The 18,211-nt window shown below is 34.0% G+C and overlaps 1 protein-coding gene across 1 annotated transcript; it reads left to right on the forward strand.

Moving 5' to 3' along the window:
* The first annotated feature begins 210 nt into the window (after positions 1–210).
* Positions 211–5,615, forward strand: LOC148622981 (uncharacterized). The gene is made up of 3 exons (XM_088573391.1): positions 211–330; positions 589–1,324; positions 4,282–5,615. The coding sequence occupies exons 1-3, from the start codon at positions 302–304 to the stop codon at positions 5,212–5,214; spliced, it is 1,698 nt and encodes a 565-aa protein (XP_088429517.1). The 5' UTR covers positions 211–301; the 3' UTR covers positions 5,215–5,615.
* The last annotated feature ends 12,596 nt before the right edge of the window (positions 5,616–18,211 follow it).

Consider the following 18,211-nt stretch of genomic DNA (forward strand, 5'->3'; position numbering starts at 1 on the left):
GTTATATGGTTTTTTTTTTTGTTTTGTTTTGTTTTGTTTTGTTTTGTTTTGTTTTTTTTTTTAAACAACATCAATAGAATTGTCATGTAATGGGACGTTATTGATTGTGTATTTCCATTTAGAAGACAATAAGAGCTATACTAGCGTCAACTAAAGCTGTATTGTTTAATGTATTGTTCCAGACATCGATTTAAGACAAAAGAAAATCTTTCTATCGACACCCGTGAAAATTTAATTGTTTTTGTTCATGGTGTCAGAGAAAAAGTAGCCTTTCGTTCAGAAAACAAAAAGGAATTTTAAAATGGAAAGCCTTCATCATCATTATACAAGGTAAAATACTTATTTCACTTTATAATATACGTAATATAATAATACACAAGTAAGTATATCTCACTGACAGAGAAACCATTACATTGCTTGTCATATATAGTTCATATTGTGATTTAATTAACTATATATACTACTCCATGTCTATTTATTTTTCTGAACAAACAATTACGCGCATAGACAGGATCATAAAAAGACACACCCAATTAATGGTAATTATTTATCAAACAAAATGTAACAGATGCTTCCATTTTTCAACAGATGTACAACGGCTAAATGTGCTTCGTGCTTTAGAGACGGTGATGTAGAAACGTCAACTCACTGGTGCGTCGACTGTTCGGAACCTCTTTGTTTTGGCTGTACCAAATACCACAGAAAGTCAAAGGCTACCAGAAAACATAAGATGATAACAATGCAAAATCTTGGCGAGCTCAGTCCAGCTGTAATCGGCATCTCTTATAAATGCAAGGTTCATTCTGACCAATCGTTAGCGTTTTTCTGTCCGTCACATGACACCATGTGCTGCGTTAAGTGTATACCGGAAATACATAAATATTGTGACCGCTTGATCACTCTTGACAATGAAGCAGAGAATGTTAAACGTAGCAATTATCTGAGCACTTTAGAGAAGAGGTTACTTGAAACGAAAAATAAGATGGCTGAACTAGTCAAAAAGAAATACGAAAATAAGACTGCTATTCATGAACAAAAAAGCAGAATTCAAGACGAAATAAAAAATGTAAGGAAAAGGATCAAAGACCATTTTGACAAATTAGAAAGTCATCTGTGTTTTACTCTAGAAAGAGCTCATGATACCTGTGTTAAAACGCTAGAAGAAGGAATCAGACAAATAGATGAAAGAATACGTAAGATGGATGTTTGGTACAACGACATCATAACCTTGAAGAAAATTGCCTCTGATGTTCACGTATTTACCGTTGTTAAAACCGTTGGTCCACTTCAAAATAAACAAGAGGCCTATTTTAACACTTTACAGGTTAGATATATTTTTTTTTAATATGCCTTTACTTTAGATAGCAGAATGTTAAAAATAAATTAGTTGCAAAAGATATAAAAAAGTTATTGACAGTTAGCGTAAATTGTCAATTTTCGCGAGACCTAGCCCTTGTGTAGATTCAAAGGTTCGACTGAAGTCAAAATATAGGACAACTTCTTTTCAAAAATTTACATCAATTATAACTCTGAAACTGCTAAATGAATAAACGTCATTGACCACAAATGCACATGCCAAGATTGCGGAAAAATATATAAACTATGTTTCACAAACAACAAAAGTGGAAACAATATATCTTTAAATAAATCTACAGCTGTCAAAATTAAGATTTAAAATCCGAAATTCATACAGTCCTCTTCCTATATTACAAACATCAATAATCATGAAATGATATGATATGCATGATGGGCAGAGCAGTATGTGATTGAACAGGAAGTATAGTGTGTTAAGTTCCCGAGTCAAATAAATGCACCACCCGCTATGTTGTTACATTGGAGGTTTGTCGACCATTAAGAATATGGGAGAGTTTCTAGAAAATTTGCTTTGCGCCTGTGTAATCAGTTCCGAATTACGTATGTTTTGATATATTCATGTCTCAAATCCGCTACATAAATAGGATGCTGTTATCAAAGTTGCTCTGTGCTAGATATTTAGGCTACATATAATGAGCATTTCCAAAAAAGACCTGTCTGTTTTATGTTTACACATTACTGTTGCAGAATATGTTTGTTACATTATTAATAATTTTAAGGAACATTGTTTTGTGTAGAATACTCTTTACGGAAGGACATATATATTAAAATTCTAGAAATATTCAAACAGACTTAAAAATAATATGGTAAGTAATGTCATAGATTATAGCCTATGCGGAATTTCATTTTTTTTTATACTGCTCTCTCACTATACCGAGTATCCTTGCGATTGACATATGAATATCGTTCGCCGCTCACTCTCAATGATCGTATAGCTATCGCTAGACATTCGTACTCACCCTTAAGTAATCGTGGTCGTTCGTGTGTATTAACGAATATAAGGAACATGCTCCTAAAATTCGCAAGGAATTGAAATTCTCAATCCAATCGTAAATAATTCATATCCATTCTTAAGCCAATCGTATTGATGGCAAGCCATTTGCATTCCTTATATCTTCGCATGGTTGTTTTTCTTTTCCCATTTAAGACTGATACGATATTGTTACCAATGCTTACGAGTCATTTAAGAATGAAGCGAATAGCTTACAACTTTTAAACGATATTCAAGAGAATGTCTTACAAACGCCTACGGATGTCTTGCCAATGCTAGCGAGTGGTTACAAATGCATGCGAATAAAATGCGAATATTAAGATAATATTACAAACATCTTGCGATATCAGTATGAAATTAGCACGAATTTTTCGAATTTTTAAATTTTGTTTAAAAATTTAACTACCCTTTTTCCCCTCGAAAAAGAGGAAAAACATGGAAATAGTCTGATGTGTATTTGTCGTCACAGAATAAAAAAAAACCCCAAACTTTTATTATAGACTGAAATTTTCATTAAAGTTTACGAAAAATGGTCTCATACTGTCTGTAATTTTATGACACTAGGCAAGGAATTTATAATGTTAATATAATATACTATAATATATATATACTGAATAATATTGTAAAAGACAAGGCCGAAAAAAAGACATTATAGCAAAAAAACAAACAAAAAACAAAAAAAACTACCGAAGTATACCAAAAGAGAAGCCAACGCACACAAGCACAAAACGTGCATAGATATAAAAGTTAGATCAAATGCCCAAGGTTCTTTGGTCGGTCCATTATCATACATTGTAATAACGAAGCAACGCCAAATATTGAGCTGACATTGATCTCCTCAGGAGATGGAAAGAGTGTCGGTAAAACAAGAAAAACAATATTCATAGAATTTCTTGGCACGGAACACAATAATATACTGTTACGAGGTATATAAAAGTAATTATAAGTGGAAAACCAAAACAATCATGATAAAGTAAAATTGACCTACTTTTGCTTAGATGCTGACCGACATGTACATGTATAATGTATATGTATGCATATATATTACAAGGTTGTGTGCTCCTACAATGAACGCAGTTGTTGAGATTTAAATGTGAATGCAAATGGATGAGGCAGAAAATGTAGGAGGTGGTGTTGGAGAACGTGGCGGTGTAGCAATTGGTGTGATAGAATTGTTAGATCTATCACCGGAATCGTCGGAATTTATTATTTCCGCTTGGGTTTTGTTGCTTTTCTGTTTTTTTTTTCATTTGGTCATCTTTGGTAGGACAACATGTAATTCTGTCCGATTTCCCTTAGCCTCGACCCCTTCCAGCTTTTTTTCCACCTCTCGCCATGACTTGTTAGTTCGAAAACTAAATTCAAAATGAAGTATTCGAGAAGAATTGTAAAAAAAATCGCAACGCAAGCGTTTTTATTCGTTTTATTCTAATTGACATTCGCAAGAATTCGTTAGACTCGCAACGATTATTGCAAGCATTCGTAAAGGTCGTAAAGACATTTGTATCATTCAGAAGTTAATTGTAAGAAATTCTTGTATATTATTGCAAAAAAAAATCATAAGATTCGTACGGAATTCGTTAAACTCGCAAAACACTCGTAAAGATTCGTAAGACAATTGTAAACGATCTAAATCCCTGATTTTCAATATTTTAAAAACCTAATCTTATTATTTCTGACGAATTTTCTGCAAACGCCAAAATTTTTTATTCGCAAGGATATTCTGCATAGTGTGAGAGCAGCATTGATACGAATGGTGTTTTAATTTCATAGATGAAATCTTGATTCACTCAACCATCTATAAAATCAAAACATCTATTTGAAAAAAGTGATTTGATACTTCTTGCTTCTTGCTCCATATTTTGAATGTATTTTGCATTGGATTTAAAACATAAATGAAGTGGTGTTTGTTTCAGGATGAGTTCATAAAATATAACATCGAATTTATCGAAGAAGAAGCATGGCGACACCTTATTGCAGAAGTTCCAACATTTGGGGAGATTTCAGTTACAGAAACAAATCACATGAAGGCAAAGGAATATTTACGTTTCAAAAGAAATGAATTTGCTAACAAGCTTGTCGCAGAACAAAACTTCATATTTACAACGAACAAAAAGTTCATTTTTTCCTCCTCAAAACTAGATAAGGGTACTAAAATTAGAAGTGCCTGCTTCTTACCAGATGATAGGCTGGCTTTGGCCAGCTTTCATGATAACTTTATTTACATATGTAATAAAGATGGGGAGAAGAAGAAAAGAATCTCGCTCCCCTTTAAAGTAAATGATCTGACGAACTTCGATAAACAAAATATTATAGTAGCTACAGGTCCTAGTATACAAGTGTGTAACTCTGATACATTTGTTGTCACAGAGCACCTTTCAAATATTCTAAATGACGTCATTGCTTCTGCCAATAATTTGATAGCTGTTCGGTCACCATCTGGTACGATATCCGTTTTGGACAAATCTGGTAAAGTCCATAGAGAGCTTCAAGAAAGGTCCTATGGCTACATTGCCATAGACCGATTTGGTCGAGTTTATTATACGAACAACGCTAAAAATGAGGTCTATTGTTTCTACCCAGGTGGTTCGCGTTATTGTATCTACAGGAACGAGGACCTAAAAGATCCTTCTGGGATGACGACTGATGACGCGGGGAATTTATACGTGGCCGGACATTTATCTCATAACATTCACAAAATATCAGCCCAAGGAAAACATCATGAAGTAATACTCTCCTTCAAAGATGGGATCCACCTTCCACAGAGAATTGTATTTAATGACAAAACCAAAGAATTATTAGTTATAAACAACGAATGGCGTTCAATTGAAATATATCAGTTACCATAGAAGATCACAGTTACCCCCCTTTCTCTAGTAATAATAACAGAATTTTTAGACGTCACAACAATTAAAAGTACATTTTTCACTAAATTATTGTAAAATTACGCATGTTTATTTAGAAAAAATGGAAAAACACAGACGGAAAGCGGAAGAAATCTATCACTGAACACCACAACTAATAAGGCAGGACTTAATAATGGAATATCTATTTTCGGTAATTGTCAATAAAACTTATTTTGGTTGGCTGATTTTGAAATTTAGAAACGGTTTTGTGGGTTTGAACAACTTGCAAAGTTTAATTCCCTCTTTATTGAAATGTTTTTAAATGATTATGTAACTTGATGAACACGACCTTTGGATTGTATCAGTAGAAGAATAAATCTCTTATTGGGAAAGGTTTATCTAGATCAACATGCTTGTCGATTTAATAATTACTATATCCTAAACTTAGTAATTTTTCTGACTAAGTACGTCGTCTAAAAATAATTTCTTGTTCAACAGATAAAAATGTCGATTTGTTTCCCTTCTGCACAAGAAACCGACTAGATTTCTAAATAAAATTATTTCAACAATGATACTTCATCACACCAAATTAAAATCTGGACTAGTTTTCTTTTAAACCTATCAAATTTGCAATGAAATTTGTGGGAGTTAATAAACAAACATTTCAACTACAGTCTATTCAGGGTGAACACCCATTGCTGACCTATGATGGCCTGCGCATGAAGTTCCGAAAGTCATTGACCTGTTGATTACGGTTTAATTCTTTGGTTTTATGAGAACAAGTTGAGTACCTTTTATATGTCATTAGTTTCTCAATTTTTAAGAAACAACAACTTCTTTTTCGCTGCGTCAAGTCCTCTTCTTTTAAAATTCATTGGAATGTACATTTCTTTATTTCTAAGCGCGTTTAGACATAGTACCACTTTTTTCTAAAGCAAAGAGAGAACTGTTCCCATCATAACAAAGTATGATACCCGTAGGTAGTAGCATGAAAAATTAAAGTATTATTTCAATCACATCACCTAACATTCGCAGTAATGTCGAAGCACCTCTAGTATACATTCACAATATACTATGGTTACCTTTCTTCCACCTCCTAGAAAATGGACTTACAAATTCTGCAACTTCATGAATTATAACTATCTTTGCAGGAATGTGTAATATAATTGTATGTGTAACAACTTCAGTATTTGACGTTACATTATGTACGTTTTAAAACTGAAAACTGTGGACTCCGCAACATAATGATAGGTGTTAAGTTTTAGACTCAAACAAACAAACAAAAAATGATATTCACTCCCTATCAGCGTCATTGTTGGGTGATTTTTAAGATTTGATAACATAATGTCAATCCATGTTTCATCTTTATAACATAATGCCAATCCATGTTTCATCTTTATAACATAATGTCAATCCATGTTTCATCTTTATAACATAATGTCAATCCATGTTTCATCTTTTTATTACTTCATTTTCTTTAATTTCTTTTGCTTTTTGAAGGTTGAGGAAGAAAACTTGGTCCATCAATGATTATCATTATCGTTACATTAGTTTGTAATGAAGTAATGTGGGGAATTACGATAATTATTATGCTAATACGTCAATATACTTCAACAACTTGGGTCTATGAGTTCTTCCGGCTATAGATTTTAAAGGACCACACAAAAATAGTCCAAAAGACCTCGGGGTAGAATATAAAACATCATGTTAAGTAAAAGATGCCTATGTACGTGTTAATAGAAGTTTGTAGTTTAAAGTACAAACGCATAAAAACACAACACGAAGCAAAATTGATATGTTTTAATTTAACACGTACCATAATCATATCAAAGAAAAGGAATAATTATACGACATGTTGGACCTACTCATTCTCGCCACCCTGCGATGACCCTTTATTATGAACATTTAGGTGGTCTCCTTTATGTGTACAGTGTTTTAATGACCCTCACGTTATAACTCAAGCAAATGGGATAACGATTGAAGATATACTTTAAATGAGAACATTTTACATTTGTTGTTTATTGGTTTTTTTATCAATTGATTATGCAATGTGTGAACGGAATGATTTGTTACGTTTTCTGATGCATCGAGTGCAATTCATGAAGCATATTGTTTTTTTTTTTTTTAAATGGGTCTATTTAATTTGTTTGAGGCAGACATTATTTCATAACTAACAGTCTGTGTGGCTTTATTCTTACATAAACTAACATCAATTTAAGTTCGATTTGACAAGTCGTCTCGGCTAGCCTAAACCTCAGAGATACAGTTGATAACTTCAAAGAAATTTGAAGACCGGTCGAACAAACTCGATTTACAGTAATCACTACTGTGATTGTCATAATATAACAAATCATGTTAAGTCTGTCAACATTTGCCTAATTCATTTAAACATTTTATTGTTGAGCGGGAAAATCACGCTTAAATTCTTTTTGGAGAACAAAATGGTCAAAGAGTAACTGTTTTACAATTCAAACGAAGATTACTACGCTTTGGTCGACACAAAATTATTAATTTTATTTATATACAAGTTTAATATAAAAGGTATCCATTTTTTAAACAATATTGCTATTCAATACGTAGTATATGTAAACATTGTCTTATTCCTATTGTATACTTTTGTTTTATGTATTATGTAATTCATATTTTACTAAATCTTGCGTAGATCACAGTGACTTGAGAAAATCAGGTTCTATTATAAAAAGTTAAATTTGTTTGATAAATATTCTGAAATAATTCAAGTTTTGTTTCTACTCATTCCAGTTTGATCTCATTGATCGCATTATTCGGTTTTTTTCTTCCTTTTTTTTTGTTTTGCTTTTGTAACATTTAATAAAACTGCTTAGTCATAATGATTAACGGCAGTGACGATCTTACAGTTCGTACCTTAGTGACGACACTGCTAGGTCATCATGTACCGTATAAATTATACACCTTAGTTGAGGCACCGCTATGTTAGAACCATCACGTACCTTACACACTTTAGTGACGGTACCGCAATGGTAGAACCATCACGTATCGCATACACTTTAGTGACGGCACTGCTATGTTAGAAATGCACTGTAGTGACGGCACTGTTTTGTTTCCACTCGTTATAGTTTGATCTCATTTATCTCATTTTCATTGGGTCTTTTGCTTTTTGTAACATATAATAAAACTGCTTAGTCATAATGAATAACGATAGTGACGACACTACTAGGTCATCATGTACCGTATAAATTATACACCTTAATGACGGCACCGCTAGTTTAGAGTCGTCAAGTTAACACAAATTTGGACTGACCTATTTCTTAATTACATTTACAACTCAATATATATGTGACATTGAACTTTTAAACAGGATTAAAAAAAGCATTGCTATGTTACCATCAGACAATAGAATAGTTGTTAAACAGCTGTCATGTCCTGTAGGCTTCAAGATAAGCTATGCCCTTTACTGGGCTGTCATTGACATTTTGGTCGACATTTGTATCACGTTTGAAAATTTCCAAGTGATATCTTTTTTGCTTAAAACTCATTGTATATTACTCTTACGCCTATATGAAAACATTAAGCATGTTTAAAAAGTCCAGCTGTTGACTACTGTATAATACTCTACGCTATGAAGCATACGATATGCTACTATAAACCAGCATTTTGGACATTCCATCGGACGATGTACAAACTTGTCCATTGCGTTTGCTATTCCGTGAATTTGATAATGTGTTATAATCTTCTTTTTATTTTTTGTAGTGGAATAGCGATGACAGTAATCCTTATTCCTCAACACTGTAACTCCCTTTAATCTAAATTGTCTGATAATGTTTTCGTTGTAATTTGACAGCTTTTGGTTTAGCGTCTCGTGTGTGCGGACGTTGATAAAATCGGTATTCTGCATTCATAGTCACTATAAAACCGACAATTTCTCCGGTTATATATTGGAGGAGGTATCCGCGGTACGACCACGAGTACCTACCTCTCGCTAGATTCCTCTAAATGGATAGTTCACGGACATTTGGATCATGACATTTCAAGCCTAATGAGATAGACATCGGTTTCTGATAAACATCGACTTTTTTTCTTAAAGTTGTGGTAAGGACGTGTCTGAATTTTACAGATGCCCTGCATTTTAATACTAGTAATGTACAAATGTATTTTTCTTCGTGTCGGCGTCTTAACCATTTTTTCGTGTCTACATGCAACTTTCACGTTAATTCTGGTAGAATCCACTAAAGAATAAGTCTAAATCGAAGTTTAAAAGGGATATATCTAAAATGAAACTGTTCATAGAAAAGAAACAATTCGTGGATTTCCTGTTTTATTCAGCAAAGGACAAGGAAATCACAGCAGTTTGTGTACAAAGAATTTCACAAGGAATTAGTGAACAGTTGGTGTACCAAGAACTTCACAAGGAAATACAATTTTTGAAATCGAATTGATTTAGTTCTGAAGCACAGAAATAGGTTTACATCGATTTATGAGATTATCATAAATATGATAAAATTTGTAAATCAGAGACTAAAGACAACACTTGAGGGAAAAACCGAAAAAAGAACACTACGTTGTATGGAATCCCGTGTCTCAAGGAACAACAATTTCCCAGCATCAACTTAAAAGATCTGCGTCTGGTAGCAGAACTTAAGCATGTGGAGGAACAATAAATGGTTTGAAATAGGATATCGTGACCATCAGCACACATTTTGATTAGGCGACGGAGGCTGTTCCACCCAGGACATATACCAAACCGAAGAAAACTGTTCTGGAGACTGCCATATAAATCAGATATTCCTCGGACGTTGAACAAAATTATACGTTGTGTTTCTTAGCGCTAATTTACTTTCATCATGTTTGCTATTCCATTAATTTAATATTGTATTGTGAACCACACACACAAAAAAAACAAAACAAAACAAAACAAACAAACAAACAAAAACAAATTATACGGAATGAAAAACATCGCGTATACCATCGAGTTTGCAGATAAATATTACTTCTGAAACCATCCTTCAAATAGTTAGTAATCTTTATAGAGTAGTGATAGTTCAAGTGAATATGCGTTGGTGGTTAATAAATAAAACAATAAAGTATCAAAGTGCTGAGGCACTGACTCAATGAAGACCTCAAAGTAATCAAAAATATTCATGTAACCAAATTGTAAGCTAAATAAACCGATCAAAACTTAGTCCTTTTAAAGAACAACTATTTGTTTCAACGCAGTTTATATTTATACAGTCCGTTTAACAATATATATTTTTGGATCTTCTTCTGTTCTTTTGTATTATTCCTTTTGGTATTCCTGACTGTACACGTACGTTAATGTCCTTAAATTTCCTAACACTAGAATCACCATTTCTTACAAAATATGAATTCCACTGAGAATCACTGACTATCAATATTCGATGAATTTTCAAAGTAAGAATAGATCTACAGCGTGAAATTTCGGTTTGGAGATGCATGTAGTAGAAATGAATTCTGCAGACTGGAGGAAATTGAACAAAGGCCTAGTCTCAAGGAACAAATGAACAAAAAACTTTCCTTGTTTGTACTCACTTTCCTGTAGAATTTTGTAATAAATTTAAACTAAAATTTGTCCCTGTCATTGTTGTCTAGATTAGGCTATGGGTTTAACTCGTCGAAATTGTGCATGTATTTACATTAAATGATTACCTTTCTCTAGGAATTTTTCAGTTAAAACAAGGATAAAAACTCTTGTTGTAAAAATTACTATGCAGTTAATATATCATTAAACTAAGAACAACTTCATAGCTCATGGATTTGAGCAATTAAGATTCAAATTTAGTTGGAAAGTCAATGGTATAGAGATGTGGTGAATACAGGAAATATGATGCACTTTGAGTATAAATCTATCCTTTTTTCTCTCCAAGACAAAAAAGTTACTAGTGAACCCATACCCCATTAGTATCACTTTTTTGTGATGAATCACTATTGTTGAGTGTTTCATACCAGTCTGCCTTCAATAATGTATGTGCATTTCTTTCATTTTTTTCTGCATGATTGTTTCACAAATATGTATAAGATTATAATACAAGTAACTCTTATGTTTTGCAAAAATATAAGTGCTAAGAAATCAGGCTTCATGTTTTTTATATATTTTTTTTATAAATAGATGTTGACATACATTTACAGCTCCTTCATGCTACACATACATGTACCAGCACTTGAGAATCATGAACTTTGTTTCATGCTTAAATAGTGTCCCAGCACAGAAATGGCCTGTTTTACTTTTGCTTTCTTCTCACTTCATCTAGTGAAACTTATAAGTGATAACCAATGAAAAGAAATCAAACAAAACATCATAACAGTGTCTGATATATGCAAAATGTTACAATGTAAATTCATAAAAATATATATGTATTTTAACCATGTGATATGGAGAAACCTCCACTTGTTGGGAAATATTGTTATATGTACATATAAATTTTGGCAAATCTGGCAAAAGTAAAGGTTTGGTGGTTATAACAGTCCCATGTTTGTACTGGTTTTTAAACCACCTGGTCAATTTTCCCACAATGATCAATACTGGTGGATTGAAAATTTGCGAACAATATTTCTGTCATTATTCATTGTTTTTGTCCTACATTAAAAACGTTAATATAGTATATATCTACTATATATGCCAGTAACTATAGTTAGAGTACATGCACATGTATTTTTGTAGTTTTCAGTGTAGAATTCTTGTTCACAGACATACAAATGTAAACTGCAAATTTTGCTAAGAAATATGAATACACTGTTCTACACTAGCAATAAAAACAGTATTCCTATCATCAGTTTTGAAAATTTTAAATAACTGTGTACATACAAAGTATATGAATAAATAATGTATACCTTTAACACTTACCTAGTACATTGTACATGTAAGAATGTCCATGAAAATCAACTCTTAGAAAAGGTCTATTTTTGGTTAGTCTTGATAAGTCCAATACATTTTCAATGCACTTTCATGGACACAGAATTTCTAACATAACTGTGTCTTTCTGTCATGAAAATCTTGTTTCTTACTTTATGATCTGCATTCTAAATAAATGTATCTGGTATATCTTGACAATGTACTGAAAAAGAACCATATTGATAATCAGTTATGACTTAAATGGATATAATACACATGTACATTGTATTACTATTTTTTTAAATTCCATACTGAATAGTACATGCCAAAATCTGTATCACATGCAGTATCAACAGGAGACTCCTATATCAACTCAAGGGCCACTGGCCCGCGGGGTGATATAGGTTGATGGTTGATACTGCATATCAAACAGATTTTCATGTCATGTGCATTCTTTTTTATATTTTATCTATACAAAATGTACTTCAATTGTGTTCTGTGCGGGGTATGATATATGATATGCAAAATATGTCTATGGGTGTGATATAGGGTATGCCATATAGGTTCATGGGTGTGATTTAGAGAATGCGATATAGGTCCATGGGTGTGATATACAGTATGTGATATAGGTCTAGGAGTGTGATATAGGGTATGCAATATATGTCTGTGAGTGTGATATATAGGGCACTTGAAATGGGTTTAGGGGTGTGCTATACGGTATGCAATATACCGGTAGGTCGAGGGCTGTGCGATATAAGTCTAGGGGTGTTATATACAGAAGGCAAAGAAGGCAATAAAGGTCTAGGGGTGTGATATACAATGCAATATAGATCAAGGGGTGTGACATAGAATGCAATATAGGTTTAGAGGTGTGATATACGGTATGCAATATACGTCTAGGGGTGTGATATACAGTATGAGATATGTCTATGGGTATGATATACAGTATGTGATACAGGTCTAGGGGTGTAATATAGGGTATGCGATATAGGTCTATGGTCGGTGTGGAAGTTTGGATTTTAGGAACATGTACAAGTGTATGTGTAGTGTCATGGCTCATGTATCCACTCGCGTCCCAAGGACATTACTTTACTTCACTGGATACCTCTCCTTTTTGATAGTTCAAGGTTACCTACTGAATGTGATGAATATGCCACATGATCTCCTTTCATCCTTACCGTTGAAACAGAGACATTGTTTATGTCTCTGCTTTGAAACCATAATAATTTAACAATTCTGTTTATTTTCTATTTTAAGTACTTCACGGTTTGCTACATGTATGAACATGTTTATTTTATTTATGTATATGTACATGTAGTAATTAACATATATATACACAGTGCTTGCATTTTATGTACAGAAGTTAAATTTCTGGGATCAAATTAATCACACATGAAATTTTCCAATAAATAGGAGGGGTGTCAACCCAATGCACCCTCCCCTGGATCCGCCACTGTAATCTATACTTACACAAAAAGTGTACATTGCAGCTCCGAAAATGCGTCATCAGAAGCTCCCGACATCTTCATTAAAAGGGTCAAATCGAGAGAAAAAATGCGAATCTCGATTGAGCTTTCCTCCCTGCGAGTGCGAATGTTCGGGTCAGTTTGACAAAAAAATGGTCCAGCTCTCTGCGTCAAAATTTAAATAGTAAATATAATATAATCATTGAAATCTTGCAGTTCTACACATATTAAATAGCCTTAATATCGTTATACGCCCATATCGTAAGTAAACTAAACATCACATATTTGACATAGAGTATGATCGGCGGCGGAGCGATATCTTAATGCAAACTTTGCAAGGAGAATAACCCGCGGAGTGTTATTTTGTTAGTTGTACGTTGAAATGGCTATCCTGGTTACGTAATTTGGTTGCCGACGATCTCTAAGTCAAGTTGAGTCTATAAATAGACTTCCTTGACAAAAATTACATTAATTTTCATTGTAAATTTCAGTTATTTCTGATGAATGATTGTACGCCTTATAATGGAAAGGATCAGTGAAAGAGACAGGATTGTTCGATTTGGGTCTACCACGGACAAATTTATAATAATAAAAGAGTATTCTTTTCCTCTGACGACGACCGTAAGATGGAAAATTTGGGCCTCATTTTCTGTGTTTCATCACGTTTTATATGTATTTTATTTGTATTTAATTCCCTTTTACCTTTCAAATGTGGCTATTGTTAACTTTTTAATTATTCAAATATGTAATTGATTCTTTAATCATTCATTTAGATCTTCTTACATGTAGTCTATTTCCAAAAGAGTTCACGCTAACTTAAACGGTCTACCATCTTTGTGTTACTTTTATCGCTATTTTTCTATGATTTTAGAAACATTAAAAAAAAACAGATAAATGAAAACTTTCACCTTTCTTTGACTTCTTGCGGTATGAGATGACGGTATGAGACGGACTTGCTGATTTTGCCACGTCTCTTTCACTGAATCTGTGCGATGGAGATTATCACGGACACTCGAGTTGGGTACATGTATCCATTGAGAATCTTTCACAGTAGTTCACCATAGATGAGTTGGTCAATGAATTTCATCATGCAATTCGAATAAAATTATTATCACAATAGATCAAGATAAAATATATGACCCATATAAGACTTGAATCAGTCAGGTTTAGGGGTAGTGTCCTTTAAAACACAGATAATATTTCATCCTTAAAAAGTCATTTCGTATTTTAAATTAGCCTCAGTCAGGAAGTTACTTTAATGACGCGATTGGGTATATTAGGTTACTTCATGTATATACGTATGAAGAGAATGACGAAGTAGTTTAGGATAATTACATCATTCTCCTTAACCAATTATTTATTTTCCAGGAAAATTTGTATTGCATCATACTATATAGACTTCTACGTTTAAACTCTGTGGTGCTGTACTCTCCTTTAGTCTCCCGCGGTTTAGTGGACAAATGTTCTTGGTTTGTTTTTCTATCATATAACACAGCTCTGATACCTGAGAAGTTTCTTCCTTGTATTATATCGTTAACTATATTGGCGATCTCATTACAAGAACATTTATTCTGTTCATAATCATGACTTATCATTTTATGTACCAAACATTGACAGTTTCAGTTCATTCATTCTAACTGAAATCATCAACATGATGTCAGACGAAGTACCTGTTGGTCAAACAAACATACAGTAAAATATCCGGTACAAAATCATAGTAGTCTAAATCTCGGATAAACAGGAACAAAATATTGATTCTGAGAATATTCTCAGAAGTCTCTGATTGACTTTAAATCTTCAGTCCGTGTACTATTGTAACTGACTTTTTTTCTTAGTAGTCGCATACTTTAACTTCTTGTGATTTTTTTTTATACTAAAATAGTCGAGGAGCTTATTTTTTTTTTCACAGAATATTTCTCTTCATCTGCATCATCTTCAATGCCATATTGATTTTTTAATGAAAGCGACTTCTAACTTCATTCGTGTCGAATTTTCAATTGAGTATGCATGTAATGAAATCTTAATACTCAGAGAAGACTATTCCAATTAAGTCTACAATACGTTTCTAGTAACAGATAACTCTGAATGCACAGCCCCGTGCGGGTCCGGTGTCAAAAGAATAGGCCCGCAGCAGCGCCAAGCTTGTCGTAAAAGGCGACTAAATAGTGATCAGAACCAGCTAGGGCGCTTTGCCCACAGAGCAACTGGGTTGTGTGCCCCAGATGGTGGAATGGGGTACCCCTGTCGTGCTACATGCTGGGGTCGTTAGGCTATACGTCGGAAAAGCTGACCACAAACCATAGTGGTGCACCGTGTTGAGAAAGACGCTTCGTTCCTGGCACCCTGCTGTGGTATTCTATAGGAGAAGGAACCTTTGCGCTCCGCCACAGGAGGCTAAATTGCCCGACCCTACCCATCCCTTCCTGTTTAAGGTGGCAATCAAAATTTGTCTACCCTGTTATCCTTGTGTCCCATCCCATTTTTCATTTCATCATCGCCCCGTGCAGGTCCGGGTGTTAAAAGAATAGGCCTGCAGCAGCGCTAAACTTGTCGTAAAAGGCGACTAAATAGTGCTCAGAACCCTGGGTTGTGTGCCCCAGGTGGTGGAATGGGGTACCCCTGGCGTGTTACATGCTGGGATTGTCAGGCTACGGAAAACCTGACCGCAAACCATAGTGGTGCACCGTGTTGGGAAAGATGCCACGTTCCTCGCACGTTAAAGAACCCTACTGTGGTATTCTCCCGGAGTAGGAACCATAGGGCTCCGCCACAGGAGGCTAAATTGCCCGACCCTACCCACCTCTCCCCATATCCAGTGGCAATCAAAATTTGTCGACCCCATTGTCCTTGTGTCCCATCCCTTTTTCATTTCATCATTTCATGTTCATTTTATCATCAATTTAATGTTCATCGTCTGAATATAGCTGAAATATTGATGCTCGGACGTTAAACCCCACCAAACAAACAAACAAACATTTCATCGTCATCATCATCATTTCATGTTCATCGCCTGAATATAGCTGAAATATTGGTGCTCGGGAGTTAAACCCCAACAATCAATCAATCTGAATGCGCTTTGATTCACATAGTCAAGGTTATTATTGTGTTTTTAACTTTAAACAGATAGTCATGGTGACATAGCAGTCTAATTAAAATTAAACTTTCTGTACTGCTTCCACCATTTATCTTGTTCGCCTGCTTCTGACGATACTAAGAGATCTAATTTGGCAAGTAACCGAGCGCCCCGCGAGCGCCAGCTCTACCTACTAGCTATAGTCGCAAAGAAGTCATCTACCACCTGGTTGTGGCTGGTTTAAACTACTTCAGTAAAACCGAAATGATCATTAGGTTAATTTTTATTCTAAAAAATGTCTATAAACGAAATATTAAGAAAAATAGCTTACGTGCTTTTGTCAATACTAAGAAGGTCAGTCCATAAATAAACATTTTACAATGGTCTCAATGATTATTAGGAATTCGGAAAGTATTATGCAATCTCTTGTTAGAGTGAACATAAAAAGTGGGGTTTGCACTTTACCTTTAAACAGGGAATTTTACTAGTCTAGGTACTATATTTACAATTTGTCTGCTCCCATACATATTTTATTATTCTCACTTCAGACGTAGCCGTTTCTCATGAAAGTAGCGTCTCTACTTATTTAAACTTATATTCATTAAACTCTTTTGATATTTAAGAAAACATCCCCAACCACAACTATTTTCGCACACCTTTTTGAACTTGAATCAAAAAGGGCTAAAAAAAATTGCCAACTTGGCCTCGCTACAACACAAAGCTATCATTGTAAAGAGTTACATAATGGACGACTATTTGTTACTGTTTAGTCTGCATGATATTACCTAAGATTGGCAAGTCACCAATACGCGATGTATATTATAGTAAATACGTTTATAGGTCACAAATGGTTGTAGTAAACACTACATAAAGAATGCTCGTCGACAATTGTCTGATTTTATTGATGTCACATCTCTGAGTACAAGTATTTAGGATAGTTTGATTATTATGAATCTCTACTTCCCCCAAGACTGACGATTTTCTCGCCAAGCCCAGATTGCGATTTGAAGAAAAAATTCCGTATCATTTCTTTCCATTCCTGTCCGTTCTTTTCTTTGTCTCTTAAGGTTGTATTTCTATTTGCTTCACAGTTATCAGTCCAGCATTAATTTTCCCATAGACTTCTATAGTGAATTGCATATTTTTAATAAAACTGATTCAATAAAACTATCACTTATGTATCATTTCTAAGGACATGTGAAAAATTAATTTCCCGCAAAAAAAAGTAGGGTGACTCCACGAAGATCGGACAGAAAAGTAGCCATTTTCTATACTTTCACTTTCGTTTTGCACTCTTCAAACCAACATTAAATGTTCTTCACAAAAAGCTTGTCACCTTATAGTATTATGTTTGTTCTATTTCATAAGTCATTGTTCATATATTTTTACATTAGTTTGTATAGAGACAAAAAAAACAACGCACTGAATTTTTATACTCTCTATGTTTTGACGTTCATCCGTTCAGGGATATGTAATGCAAGACTGGTACATACACATTGACGTTCTTATTTATTCCTTTTCGTTCCATGATGTTGTTTGTAGATTTTCTTTGCTCTCCTGTCGTTCATATTTCTTGCTGCACATTCCTGTTTCGTGTTTTAAGGTTTTCTTCTTAATTTCTTCTTTTCCGTCCAA

Source organism: Perna viridis, chromosome 3, assembly GCF_037379345.1.
Source record: "Perna viridis isolate PV_CMFRI_1.1 ecotype Kerala chromosome 3, ASM3737934v1, whole genome shotgun sequence".
Classification (NCBI taxonomy): domain Eukaryota; kingdom Metazoa; phylum Mollusca; class Bivalvia; order Mytilida; family Mytilidae; genus Perna; species Perna viridis.

Bases quoted from the DNA above. Each gene is read 5' to 3' on its own strand.
- LOC148622981 (XM_088573391.1), top strand. From the start codon at position 302: ATGGAAAGCCTTCATCATCATTATACAAG. The intron at 331-588 runs GTAAAATACTTA...ATTTTTCAACAG, and splicing joins CTTCATCATCATTATACAAG to ATGTACAACGGCTAAATGTG. The intron at 1,325-4,281 runs GTTAGATATATT...TGTTTGTTTCAG, and splicing joins CCTATTTTAACACTTTACAG to GATGAGTTCATAAAATATAA.